Raw genomic sequence first — 13519 nt, forward strand, 5'->3', positions numbered from 1 at the left:
AGGGAGCACGAGGTGTAAGACCTCTCACTGCTGCAACATCAAGACTGCCAGTCTTGGGTCTACCTTGGCCAAATGATACTAAAGAATTCATTCATAATGGCTGGACAAGTGTCGAAATACTAAGAAGCCAAAGTACATAATGTGTAATTTACAGATCATTCTGAGATGCTGTTTCAATTCTAAGGGATATATGGACTACTGTCATACAGCCATTAGGAAGTATTTATATGCCAGTTGCCCTTTAGGTGTGTGTTCAGAAGGCTGTGCCTATAGACTTACAAGGATATTTGAAATGAAGAATCTAGAGCACATGCTTCCACTCACACAGTGTCTTTCTGACTGTCACAAGGGATTCTTGATGACAATATCACTGCCTCCCCTTTTTCATAACATTACCGAAGCAGTGCTGTAAATGTGGGCAGTAAACAGAGCTTTTTAGATAGCGAAAAGAAACTTGAGTTTTACCACGCCAAGGAGGAGTGGCTGAAGCTTGGGTGCTTGTTCCACCTGAAACGACGGGTTAAAACTAGAGCAAGGAGGCAAGTTTGCTGCTATCAGAGAGGTTTAAAACCGGCTATTGCTGTTTATGGGAGAGATTTCTTCCTGCTCCTCAAACCCCAACCGTTCTGTCTCCTCTCCCCTATCCTCTCCAGGCCTTGCAGCTGCCTCTTTTTTCCTGTGCCTAGTGTCAACCCTGAGCAGCCAAGCAGCAGGCAGGAGACTGGCTGGGCAGGCAGCCCCCTAGGCTTTACTCTAGCTCTGCCAGCCTCGGGACTGTACAATAAGTGGCTGTTACTAGCAGGAGTATGAAACTGATGCCTCTTGCACACGTAGGGCAGTGCTTATGGGGCACATTTTGAGAGCCAGCTAAGTACACCTTATCACTACCTTGTGCATAACTATAAAAATCCCTCTAGAAGCATTACCTGCAGGGATAAAGGTGTAGCCATGCCTCTCTGTCTGAAGGTACAGTTTGCCCTAATTCCCAACTCATTCCATAGTTCAGTCTTGCCCAGTAGTACAGCTGAGAAGATGGTGGGACATGGAAATGCCAGTTTTCAAGAGCCCTGCCACATTGCTTGACCCGTTCACTACCTTCCCACTTTGGCTAGGTTGTTTGATTCCACATCACCTTAAAGCCTGTCAGTCCCAGCTCTCTCCACAGATAAATCCCTTTACCTTCAGACTGTGCAAAGCTCAACCATCTGAATTCACTTAAGAAAAAAAGTACATATGTGTGTGTGTGTGTGTGTGTTAGGGGGAAATGATGTTTTGATGTTTCCTTGTGCTACAGAGACATAGTTATTTCTAAGTAAGCTTATTTTAGCCAAAAGGCAGGAAATTGCAGCATGCCCAAACAATTTAGGTACCAGCCCTGACTCAACTCCCCTACGAATCTCCCACACTTTTAAACCTGCTTGACCTCAGCAGTATCCGTGTGCTTTCTTGCCATCGCTCACTAACCAGCACACACCCTGTGGAGAGTCCCCCCCCCGATGTGACTGCTCCTTTGGAGGCCTTCTGACAGCCAAGGAAGTGATTTAGTCTTCATGGAGTCATTCACACCATCCAGACTTTTCCTCAAATGAGAGATTTAGACTTACAAAACAATCAGCCACATACAAGTCCTTCTCTCCATTTGTCCATCCTTCCTGAAAATACATGTAACAGTTTTGGCTTTCCTGGAGGATGCGACTTTATTGTTTTCACCAGTTTTCTGTGGAGGTGCCTTTTTTCCCAGCGGAGAAGCTCCTTTTAATAGTGTTTTCTAGCATTGCCTTTTCTTGGGTTTTCACCAATTTCATAGGCTTGCAGTCTGCTCCAGATGGGCTCTGCTGTCCTCCAAATTCATTACACTCACTAACAGTTACCAGTTAGTCTTTGACCTGTAGTCTTTATTGTCCTATTAAAGATGGTCTTTACTTGCCTAATGGTAGATTATTTAGTTGCTGCTCCTGTCAGTCAGGGAGACTCCTCCAGAACCTCATTTTTTTACTGTGCAATCTGTGAAGAAAGATACCCAGAATGTAAATAATTTGTGGTTAAAACAAACAAACAAAAAAGCCCTCAGGGTTTGTGCTTAAATTCCTAAAGGTCTCCCCATGTGAAACTTGAAAGAAGTCAAACTGATTTAGGTACTCTGCAAACAGAGCTCATACATTTATTAACTAAATAGTGCTGCCAAGCATCAGCTGGTCCATGATAACTTAACAGTGCACGCTCATAGCTCTCAGCAGAGGTGAGAAGAAATGCACTGAGCCTAAATCCCTTCTACTGGTGTTTAATGCTTTTTATTTCCTATTTGCAGTGGCTTGAGACACAGTTGCCACAGTTGCATTGATGCATGTCTGCTCATTAAATTATTGCAACTCAGTCAGTATGTCTAAATTTGCTGAAAGACAACTGTAGCTTTTGAAGACAAGTTTTTAAGTGGTTGTAGGAGCCAAGCAGAATTTTCAAGAATTTTTCACTTTCTTGTTGAAGCAAACACGAGGTCTAAGATACTTGGGTGGTTGGGGTTTTTTGCAAATTCCACCAGCCTACTAAATGCCTTGGCAAGTCTGAGCAGCTCAGTCAGTTTAGAATATGGGATGGGGCCCTTGATCACTTAGGACTTTCCTTGTGAAGATCTCAAGATGCAGATCTGAGTTCTTCTCATTTGAGGAATATTTATATTCAAGCTTAGCCTGAATCCATTCTAGAAATTAGGTGAGCAACAAAAAACAAATCCACACTTGAATCCTACCTCTTCTCAGAGTCTGAAGCTCTGTTGTTGCTCCAGTACTTTGCCACCCAGACATCTCTGGCTGTATTTTTTTGTGCTTTCTTGTTTTTGTCAAGGCGGGGGGTCGCACAGTCAGTGTGAAGTAATGATAGCCAGTGGAAAATAACCCGAGCCATTAGGTTCAACTACAATTTGCTTGCTAGCCTCGCTGAGGTGAATGTGCGACACATATTGCCTGTGCAATTCCACTCAGCTGTCAAGGAGGCATCTCCCAGGGGCCACTGTAGAGAGGATTTTAGGGGTCTTCCATCCTCATCAGTAAGTTTTATTTATACACTTGGAAATTTTTTAGAGTGTAATTACAGCAGTGTACTACTGATTAAAAATGACATCGCATCTTGCAAATAATGAGTGAAAGTAAAGTTTAGGGTAAATCATATCTCAGTGGAACTGTAAATATTAGCTCTAAATTACGGTAATTGGAGGGTGTCTGCCCCAGGCTGTGTGTTCAGGAATACGGCAGAGCCTGGCGATGACGTGTCTCGGCGGGAGGGCCATCCCTCCCGCTGACCCAAGGAGGGCAACTCCTTCCAGGACAAGCAAAACCAGATGATGGACAGTGGGACACCAAATTCCTGCAGCGCTCTCCCGATGGAGCTGTACACCAACCAACCACCTCAGCAAACTTCCAGCACAGTCCCAAAGCACTGGTTCCACAACAGACCCACACGTCCTTCCTCTCTTCCCTCAGGTTTCTAATAAATTCCTGCCTTGGCCAAAAAGTGCCTCTTTTTGTCTTGAGGAACATCAGCTAAGGAAATGTTTTTTGATTTGAAACTGCTCCCACCAAGACAGAGGGTGGGACCAGCCTGAGCCCACCATGGTTTAGGCTGGGACTGCCCACCGATGGCCATGGTGCGTGATGGGCTGCTGACCTGGGGAATCACCTCACGTGTGCAGTGATTTTATTAAAGGACTGGGTGGAAAGAAAGCGTGGAGATCTTTGGGAAAAGCTGATCTAAACTAGTGAATTCAGCATGAACTGTTGACCTAGACTGTGCAGGTTTTGTTGTTAAAGTTATCACAGATTACACAGGATGATGGAAAACTAAAGTGGTTGTTTTTGGAACACAGTTGTATCACCAGCTCTGATCCACTGGTAAAATATGCCCTGAGGAGTCAGAGCTAGAGGAATCGGAGGAACATTTTAAAAAGACAGTTAAAGTTTTTGTTGGCTGTTTTGTTTTTTTTTTCTTAATTAAGATTCTTGCACTAAAACCTCATTTTCTGTACAGCTTTTCATTGAAAGAGTTCTGGAGTGAATTGCACACATGTCAAGGAACCACTTATGTGGGCCCTTGCTACCCTATTATCTGAGCACCTCCCACGTTATTAAAAGGCACAAACCAGTAGAGCAATATAATCTCTCTTCCTTTGTTTCTTATAAATGAAGTCTAAAAAAGCAGGGTTTTTTCTAATATTTGCGTGTCTAAGAGACTAATTCTGTGTGCGTGTGTGAAAAATCATTGATGGAAAGGTGATGGAAGAACCGGGTTTTGTGAATTTGTGAAAGATGACAAAAATTGATGTGGTAGCCCGAGACTTTGAATTTCACTCTGTCCTACAGCCCTCGCACGTAGCCCAGGGGCAGTCCCTTGTGCCCAGAGCTGCCCCAGGGGTGAGCCACAGCAGTGTTGGGCACTGCAGCGTTTAACTGCTCCCTGCTTGGGACCCGCAGGGGGCACGGGGGAACAAGGCTTCTCTGCATCCGTGTGCCAAGAAGGGACCTGTCTGGGCTGGTCACTGGCAAATGCACGTGGAGGAGAATTACTGTCTGTCCTGGTCTCAGCTGCAGGTACCTTATCCTGGGTGTGAGGGAGAAAGCTATCCCTGAACAGCATCGGCGTCAATGAATGCAAAAAATGGAAATCGGTTTCATTTTTTTAAACTAAAAACCCAGAAAAATTTCAAATGGGACTGGGCATTTTTTCTGTGAAAAATATTAATGAAAATAAGTTTTTTTCCAACAAAATAATCTGACTGCCTCTTTCCTTTCACATTCCTCCTCTTGCAGATGTCAGGGATGATGTGACCATCGGGGTGGGTTTCAGAACAGAAACCTGCAATTTTTGCCAGATGTCATCTCTTCAAAACACACTGCTCTGTTCTCCATAGGACTGGCAGGGAGAGTCTATAGTAAGGGCACAGGCAAACTAAACTAACTCTGGTTTTAGACACAGTGCAGGTTTCAGAGATACTCTTTTACAGTTAAAAAATGGGAAATACCATCAATAACGTTAATCTCTAACCATTTCAGGTTTGCTCATTAAATGTGTTATTCCAATCCCTTTTCAAAAAGCATTTTATATTCTCATGCTGAACTTGTCATCATCCCTATTGTAACATGTACCAACCCCAGACAGACAGACAGACAGGAATAGAAAGAGGCTGACAAGGATCCATTTTAGCACCTAGAAGTCTTTGGTTGTCTGCCCTTTAACCACTTTAACAAGCCATCTGTGAGAGATTGGGTTTGCTTTAAAAGTCAGACACAACTATGCAGCCATCGTAGGGATCTGGACAGTTGAGCTATAAAAACCCTGTTGTTTCTGACAGCAGCAGAACCCCCAGCTCTGTGCAATTCACTTTCCATATTTCCTAGCTGCCACTTACTCGGCTGTGCTGCGCGCACACACATTGCAAGGAGGAAGTAGGAGCAGCTCAGCTCTTGGCTTCCTTGGTCTCAAGAGACTGCCATGAAACTGAAAAACACTAAACTAAAACCTAAGTATCTGTTAGACCTTTAATTAGCGACCTAAGGAGTGTTTGCCAAGAGGAAATTTGAATTCAATTATCCAAATAGAAAGTATTTAACCTCTCAATAGCACTCAAGTAATTATAATACTTGGGTTTGTTGGTTGGGTTTTTTTTGGGGAACCTTAAAAAAATAAAACAGAAAGCAAATTCAAAAATGGTAGAAGGTGTCAATTTTACATCACATGGAGTACACGAAGGAAAGCTGCAGCATTGCTTTAGACCCCTCACGTTACGCAGAAAGGGGCAGCTTCAGGCAGGGAGAGCAGGTTGCAGAATTCTTAATTTCCTCACTGAAACAGCCAGCAACAGCATCGGGGCCAACAGTGTTAGCTTTACGTGCATCAGTACAACCATAAACACACAGCTAAGATCAGCAGGTCATCTCGCACATCTTTTAATGTGGTAAAGAAGCTCAGTCAGTGTCAGAAGGACTGGGATGCGTCAGAAGAGGCTGTATATTCCAGTACATTTTGGAAACCAAGCCATTTGCATTTCAGATTGCAGCAGCTGTTTCAGCCCTGATCCCAACTGTCCTTTCACTACACATCCACCCCAAAATTTCCAGAATTAATCCCAAGGAAGAAAAGTCAATATTTTCTTGCTCCTCTCTTCACAGATTGTAGGTTGCTTTGGGATTATGTTTATCAGCTGCTTTCTGACAGCCGGTACGAAAATTTCATCCGATGGGAAGATAAAGAATCCAAAATATTTCGGATAGTGGATCCCAACGGGCTGGCCCGGCTGTGGGGAAACCACAAGGTAAGGAAGCAATGCAATTTTTCCTCCTACAGCACTTCACCTCTTGTAACATCACAGGATTCACTTAAAAACGGGCAAAAGGAAGAAAGCATGTGCATATGAACTATTGCTGGAACGTTGTAATCTTTCATTCTACACACATTAGAAATATAAAAGCATCCAGCCTCAAGCACTAAAACCTACCCCTCATACAGAGAACCTGTTGGTTTGGTTTAAAGGCATTTAGTTATAAATGCATTTAATTATAAGATTATGAGGAGCGCAAGAATTAACGGTCCTTCTCTCTCAAAAGCATCTCATTTCTTCCCCAAACCTGATGCTAAGGGTGTTCTGGTTAGATGTGGTCTGCAAGGAGCTGTTAACCTCTCAGCAGGAGCTTTCTGCCTGTGTTCCTGTCTGAACCAGTATTCAGATTTCACGTGCTGTCCTGTGACAGACACCAAATGCTGCAGGATTGTGTATTTCCTTTTAAGAGGGTAATTGTGTTCTCTGGAAAGCAGTTCCTCATTTTTGCCGTTTGAGTATGTACAGATATGTCTGTACGAGTATACACATATGAGTATATTCATATGAATATATGAGTAGTCAGCATGGATTTACAAAAGGGAAATCATGCTTGACCACTGTGATAATCCGTCTACGATGAAATGATTTACCTCGGTGGATGAAGGGAGAACAGTGGATGTAGCTTACCTTGATTTTAGAAAGCCTTTTCAGGTTGTCTCTCATAATATCCTCATAGACAAACTAATTAAGTATGACCTGGAGAAGAATAGAGTGAGTTAGATTGAAAACTGGCTGAACTGCTGGGCTGAAAAGATTGTGATCAACAGTACAAAATCCAGTCACTAGCGATGTTACCCCGGGGATTGATGCTGGGGCTGATACCGTTGAGCAGGTTCATTAATGACCTGGGTGATGGACAGAGCACAGCCTTAGCAAGTACTCAGAGAGTACAAAACGGGGAGGAGTGGCTGATACACCAGAGGGTTGTGCTGCCATCCAGGGGGACCTGGACATGGTGAAGAAATGGGCAAAGGGGAATTTCATGAAGTTTAACAAGGGGCAGTGTGAAGTCTTCCACCTGGGGAGGTGTGGGAATTCACACTACCCCTTGTTAGGTTTCCTGAGGCCCCAGCTGTGGGACTGTTGCAGTAGAAAGGTGGTCAGATGCTGGAGCAGGTTGCCTAGAGAAAATTGTGGAGTCTCCGTTCTTGGAGGTGTTCAAAACCCAACTGGACACAGTCTGAGCAACCAGCTCTAGCTGCAGAATCCCAGAATCATCTCGGTTGGAAAAGCCCTTGAGTCTCCTCCAGCCCAACCATGACCCTCCCCCTGACTGTTCCCAACTCCCCCAGATCCCTCAGCGCTGGCTCAGCCCGACTCTTCAACCCCTCCAGGGATCCCGGGGACTCCCCCCTGCCCTGGGCAGCCCATTCCAACGCCCAACAACCCCTTCTGGAAAGAAATGCTTCCTAATATCCAGTCTAAACCTTCCCTAGTGCAACTTGAGGCCATTAACTCTTGTCCTATTGCTTATTACTTGGTTAAAGAGACTCATCCCCCCTCTCTGCCCCCTCCTGGCAGGGAGTTGCAGAGGGTCAGGAGGTCTCCCCTCAGCCTCCTCTTCTCCAGACTGAACCCCCCAGTTCCCCCAGCCGCTCCCCAGCAGACCTGTGCTCCAGACCCTGCCCCAGCTCCGTTGCCCTTCTCTGGCCACGCTCGAGTCATTCAATGGCCTTTTTGGGGTGAGGGGCCCAAAACTGTTGACCCTGCTTTGAGCAGAGGGACTGGACTAGGTGATCTCCGGAGATGCCTGCCAACCTCAGCTACTCTGTGACTGGATGATCTTCAAGGTCTTTTCCAACAGAGATGATTCTGTGATTCTGTAATTGCCATGGGATCTCCCTATGTGGCCTCCCTTAGCAGAGCTGTTGCGCCCAGGGCAAGCAGAGATCTGCTCTTAGGGGGCATTTTAGATGAGTCTAATTTAATAAAGCCAGGTCAACACTAGAGCCTGCTGCCTGATCTTGGACTGACAGAGCTATGCCAAGCCAAACTCCTAACAGGGAGGCTGACAGAGCAGAAACATGCATCTACTAGTCTGGCATGTTTTGCCCATGGCAAGGTGGCTGCTTTCTACTCATGTAAACACGGCTTTGCCAGTATAGTTGTCTCTCTGCTGGGAGTTTCTTTGCCAGCGTGGTAACCAGGGCTCCTCATACCAGAAAAATGCTCTTCCTGCAGACGTAGCTGAAGGGACTGATCCTGCTATCCCAGGTCCGTACTGGGGTGCTGCCAGTGACCATCACTTCTGCTTCAGCAGGGCCCAGTGGGATCAGCACATCCCAAAATGCAGGGGAGGCTCTGTGCTGGGAAGAGATGTACAACGTAATGGGCTTCTTGATTTACACCTGTATAACAAGAGGAGAAAGAGACTCTCAATCTCCACAGTGCTCTGCAAGCATTAACTAGTTAATGGAGGGGAATCCCAGAGGAACAGTGCTCTTAGCAGGGATTGCTGACAGATTCAGTCTATTAGCCACTCTTCTTACAAAAGGTGGTTTCATTAAGAACAGGCCTGTCACATCCCGCTTGGCATAAGCATCTCCCTCCGTCTAATGTCTCCTCTTGTGGTTGATGAAGTCTTTTGTTATCTGTGATCCAAGAAACTGTAGAAAAACCTCACTGGGTATTTTTGTTAGACTTTATTGCTTAAATTGCCCTGAATGAAAGGAGACCCATAAAAATTGGGTGATGAAGGCTGGAGGGGCAGGATGGGCCTGCAAACAGCAGAAGAGGGGAACATGTAATTTCTTGAACTGACTTGGTTACTTTAGGTAGTTGTGATAGTTCTGCAACTCCTTTTGGGGCGGTTTTAATGAATCATCTCACCATGTTTTTCCTTTTTTCTTTTGAAAAAACCAGAACAGAACAAATATGACTTACGAGAAAATGTCCAGAGCCCTACGCCACTACTACAAACTAAATATTATCCGGAAGGAGCCAGGACAAAGGCTTTTGTTCAGGTAATTTTTTTTTCTTTTCTTTGCCATTCCTTTCTACAGACAATTAGTTTTTGAAGAGTGAGGATGGAATTGTGTGTGGGATAGTTCATTGCCACAGCTATAACACAGGTGACAATGGGCATACATTTGTAAAAGCTGTCTAGACCAGTGCTTCCCAGCTTTTAAGACAGCTGCCAATTTACAAAAATAGGGGCCTGTTTCAATGATCAGTCAAGTCAATAGAAGTCTTTTCACTCACTTCAAGCAGGCTGCGCCATTGTTTAAGACCTTAGCTAAATGATTCATGATCTCAGCCAAACTGCTGGAAAACCCACTCCAAATTGACTTCTCCAACACAGCTGCTGGTGAGAGCTAAGCAGGGATCAGGCATTTCCTCAAACACTTCAGCATCACAGCAGAGAAGTGCTGATGGCCACAGCTTCAGCGTTTGAGGAAGAGAGGGACCTGCAAGAGCTGTTCATCAAACCTAATGCGTTGGGTTGGGTGATACAACCAAGAATTTAGGAGCTAGTGCCTGAAACACAGGTAAAGTGGGGAGTTACTGGCAAAACTGGAGTGCGGCTGGCGGAGAGTGAGAGCACTCCAGTCCTCTTCAGACAAGACCAGAAAATCCTAGTGTGTACGTCTGACCCACAGAGCACTGAACTCAGACCAAAGACTGCTTTGATGTCAGTGGTCTGGATCTGGTAATGTGCTTGGAAATGATATCAATAGGAAGGCAGTCTTGGAGTTTGTTTTCTTAAATAGCTAACAGAACTGCATTAGCACTTAAACTATCTACAGCTGAAAAGGTTTCTGTGGAATGTCTTGTTTATGTCAGCTCTTAGAAGGAGACTTCGATGGAGGAAGGAGAGTGAAGGGAAGAAGGAATCACAGGCAAAATCAGCCGCGTGATTTTAATTTTTTTTTTTGCGGAAAGTTAAAACAAGGTTGCTCTAGCAGCAGCAGCACCAAGGGAACCTGGATTGCTATGGCCTTGTGTGAAGAGTGCGCTGTCCCGGGGGTATGCTGTGGTGCTGAAGAGTGAATGTGCTTATCTTGGAGCCTCTCCTTCAGTGGGGGCACAAGCAAAACAGGAGTCCCATCTTTTCTCAACCAGGCTGCCTATTTTCTGTAGAAACTTAATACCCTTGGAGACCTCAGTTCCTCTGTCAGACTTGCCCAAAATTGACCAACAGACTCAAAGGTCACCAGGCAGTATAAAACATGAGCATATAAACCTCATTTCCTTCGGAAACTGGAAAATAAACAACAAAGCATTTTTTGCACAATTCCCAATAAAAACTTATTGATGTTGTTTTCTTAGACCTATTTATATCTGAAGAGAAAAAGAAGAACAGCTGCAAAAAATCAAGGCATTAATGTGCCTTTCTTGGCTATTTCTCGCAAGCACAGAAATAATAGGAAATGTGACTTTATAAGTAACACGCAGGCAGTTGTCATCTGCAGATACAGAGCTTTAAGGAAAATGGAGTCAGAGAAGGGTTTCTAATAGGTTGCCTGAGTGTCTTCTGCAACTAAAGAGGTCACAGATACTGTTTCTTCGTTAGCTTGTAGTTCTGGGTTGTTTTTTTTAAAATTTAATCAAATGCCCATACAAATACCCATGCTTCGAGTTCCTTGACATAAAACCCAGACCAGAAAGACCACTCAAAGTACTGCAGCACGGTTCACATCAGCCCATTTCCCACATGGTTTAGGAAACAGAGCAGACAGAATAGGGAGGGCAGTGGGATCCCTCACTGTTTTGATTTCATCCTCATGCAAGATCAACAAGACAAGCACAGGGTTTAAATCAGGGCAGTCTGGCCTGTAGGCTGTGGTGCATTTTCACTGTGTAGCTGGGGACTGATTCACCACTTTTGCATGCTCGTTTTTCACCACCGTAACACCATTTATATCAGCAGCCTTCTTCCAGCATACAAATGGGAGTGACACAGCAGTGAGTCACAGTCCTTTTTTTTTTTCTTTTTCTTTTTTTTTTTTTTTCCTAAATGCATATGTGCACATGATTTCCAAAATTAGAAGGGGTGGCAAAAGGTTAGTTCCAGGCTGTGCTATGCATTTGCTGAGAGACTTCGGATTTTTCAGATGAAAAGCCCTCAGCTTTATAACCTCAGAAGCAGAAGAGGAGGCCAGTCATGCCCATTAGCTGCGGCAGTGATTTTTCTGGGTTGGTGAGAGTAACGAGGCTCCTGTCAGTTAGTTTTGTTTTCACTGGGGCAAGGATACTGAGTGTATCATCAACCTGAAATAAAATCAGCTCCTCTGATTAACACATTTTGTACAGCTGAATGTTAGCCAGTACATCATTAATGAAAGACTGTGAAATTTTGTAACACTTCCAGCATAAACATCTTTCATCCTAATTTCTCCAGAAGTACTTATGAGTTAGGAAAGTGATTTGTGTTTAAACTAGGATTTCATCCTTCCTGTGCTGCTCTCTCTTCCTACGCCATTAAATTCAGAAAGAAAAAGCAGAGCTTTTCTGTGCTATCTCTGTGCAGTAGCACACAAAAGCATCCTGGCAAAGATCAAGACTGCAGACCTGCTCTGCAGGCTGGTGGATGTCCTTTCCCATTTCCTACTGCTGCCGTGCCTCCCCAGAGGCAGTTTCTGTTTCTAGCCCCCCGCAGACTTACTGCATCAAGACATTAGTGCTGGGAGCCGTGGCATTCATTTACAGAGGATGCTGCTTCATTACAATTAAGCTTGCTACAATCACACAGGAAGAGACTGTCTTTGCTCAAGTTCCCTAGCCCAAAAGCTTTTTCTTTCAGGGTTTTTTTCATTTCCCAGAACTTGTTCTGACTTGGTCCTTGTCTTTTTCCACCAACCGTTCCTGTGGTGTTTCGTATTCCTCTTCGCTCAGCTACACACAAACCTGCACAAACCAGTAGCCCTCTGCCTCTCCATGCCTTGCAAGTGCTTTTGCTTTGAAATGTGCTGACCGTAAGGGTCCTTAATGTTTCTGTCACCAGACACCATAAATAAGTGTACCTGTGATGTACCAGCATCTTACGTGACAACAGCAAGCAACAGAAGGGAGAAGGAAAGGAGTAAATACCATTCCTTGTAAAAGATTAGAGGGTTTGGTTCAGATTTGGACTTCCAAGGAGCAGGGGTAAATGCCTGTGATGTTTTCAGTTTCCTTTCCAGGTTTGGAGGAGGGAAGACACCAGTAGGCTGGGGAGAAGCTGGGAAATACTAAAACAGGGGAGGATAGAGCAAAGATGATTTGAGGAGCTGTAGAGCTCAGAGGCCTCAACGTCTTGATGAAGGTAAAAGCTGAAACCACTGGGAAATTCACTTTTTTCTCTGTTGTGCAGGTTCATGAAGACCCCGGACGAGATTATGAGTGGCCGAACAGACCGCCTCGAGCACCTTGAATCCCAGGAACTGGATGAACAAATATACCAAGAAGACGAGTGCTGAAGGGAACTGGTGCAACTGCCTCTGTGGGTCCGTGGGAGGAACATCTTGCCCGGATGGCTGGCACAGTTTGGGAGGGGAAGCAACAACACAGAAGCAGTACTTGGGGTCGCCGCTTAGCTTGAAGACCACGCAGGACCTGAAGCACCTTAACAAAACAAACTAACAGGCAGAAGTGGTGCTGGCAGAAAAGTAAAGGGGAGAAAGCCTGGACTTATGCACTACTTCACTGTTCCTACAAAGTCTCCCTTGAGTTCTTTCTTTCTTTTTGGTTTGTTTCAGTTTTGGGGGTTTTTTGGTTGTTTTTTTTTTTTTTTTTTCCCTAATAAACATGCAGTTTGACTTTCCTTATCTCACATAGGACAAGACGTCAGATTATGCTTTTTTTTTTTTTTTTTTTGGAAGGCTTTCCTATGGAAATAGAGCACTCTTATTTTCTGTGCAAGTCTCATGACATAACACCGCATAAAACAGTAGCATCACAGAAGGGATTTGCTCAAGGGTTCCAGTTTGCTCCAATCAATTTACATGTGCTGCCACTGGGAAACATGTTGAAGCTACCAAAAGAATTCACCACACATACCTGTCAAACGAAGAGGAGTCACCCTTCACGCGTAGGCTGGGCTATCATCCCAGCAGAGCTTGGGCTCACCATGAGTCTTGCGAGTGGCTGTTAACTGCTGGAATATGGACCAAAACCAATCACCTAAGTGCTCCGGGGAGGAGAAAAATAAATGTGACAAAACTCTGCAGTAGA

At 44.6% G+C, this 13519-nt stretch overlaps 1 protein-coding gene across 1 annotated transcript in view; it reads left to right on the top strand.

Annotated features, from left to right (window-relative positions):
- Nucleotides 1-13118, top strand: part of ETV6 (ETS variant transcription factor 6) — a 139943-nt gene extending 126825 nt beyond the window's left edge. Inside the window, exons 6-8 of the mRNA XM_074901799.1 lie at nt 6159-6301; nt 9230-9330; nt 12660-13118. Coding sequence (XP_074757900.1) covers nt 6159-6301; nt 9230-9330; nt 12660-12765 — 350 coding nt within the window. The 3' untranslated portion in view covers nt 12766-13118. The remainder of the gene's footprint in view (nt 1-6158; nt 6302-9229; nt 9331-12659) is intronic.
- Nucleotides 13119-13519: the final 401 nt, after the last annotated feature.

This window comes from Athene noctua, chromosome 3 (assembly GCF_965140245.1).
Source record: "Athene noctua chromosome 3, bAthNoc1.hap1.1, whole genome shotgun sequence".
Classification (NCBI taxonomy): Eukaryota; Metazoa; Chordata; class Aves; order Strigiformes; family Strigidae; genus Athene; species Athene noctua.